General features: G+C 40.4%; 1 protein-coding gene across 1 annotated transcript; it reads right to left on the reverse strand.

Moving 5' to 3' along the window:
* Positions 1–327: 327 nt before the first annotated feature.
* Positions 328–743, reverse strand: LOC129658660 (60S ribosomal protein L36a-like). The gene has a single exon (XM_055589536.1). It carries the CDS (start codon positions 726–728, stop codon positions 408–410), a length of 321 nt encoding a protein of 106 aa, XP_055445511.1. The 5' UTR covers positions 729–743; the 3' UTR covers positions 328–407.

The following is a 743-nucleotide window of genomic DNA, read 5'->3' on the forward strand; positions in this document are numbered from 1 at the left end:
CAGGCTCCTCCGCCCACGGGATTTTCCAGGCAAGAGTACTGGAGTGGGATGCCATTGCCTTCTCTGGTTAAACAGTGTTAAACAGCATTAAACTCTACTAAAGGCAGTCTGCTATTTTCTATTTTATTCGATGAAATTGCATTCCATCCCAACCCCATTGTTTACTCCACTCCATTGTTTCTCTTTTGTAAGTTGGTGATTAAAAATACACAAAATTGATTTCTCAGCCCTGTGGCCCCCAGTTCAAAGAACACTAGGCTAAAAGAAAAGAAACATTTGCTTGCCCTAACTTTCAAATTTACAACTAATCACTGTAGATCATCAGTGTTCTTTTTTTTTTTTTTTTAAATAAGAGGATTTTATTGATGGCATTTTTATTGTCTTCATAATAAAACAAAATATGAAGCTCAAAACTGGATCACTTGGCCCTTTCTCTTCTTATCACCTCCCAGCTCAAAATGCTTGCATCTCTTAATAGCCAGCATTCTCTTTGATCTACAGTTGGGCTCAACACATTCAAGCCTCAGTACAATCTTCTTTGTAGTTTTAGCCTTTTTCCGGAAAATCGGCTTAGTCTGCCCACCATAGCCACTCTGTTTCCTGTCATAACGCCGCTTTCCCTGGGCATACAGAGAATCCTTGCCCTTCTTGTACTGTGTCACTTTGTGGGGCTGGTGCTTCCCACACTTCTTACAGAAAATCCAGTGGGTTTTTGGAACGTTCACCATGTTTGAAAGAGCGAT

This window comes from Bubalus kerabau, chromosome 8, assembly GCF_029407905.1.
Source record: "Bubalus kerabau isolate K-KA32 ecotype Philippines breed swamp buffalo chromosome 8, PCC_UOA_SB_1v2, whole genome shotgun sequence".
Classification (NCBI taxonomy): domain Eukaryota; kingdom Metazoa; phylum Chordata; class Mammalia; order Artiodactyla; family Bovidae; genus Bubalus; species Bubalus kerabau.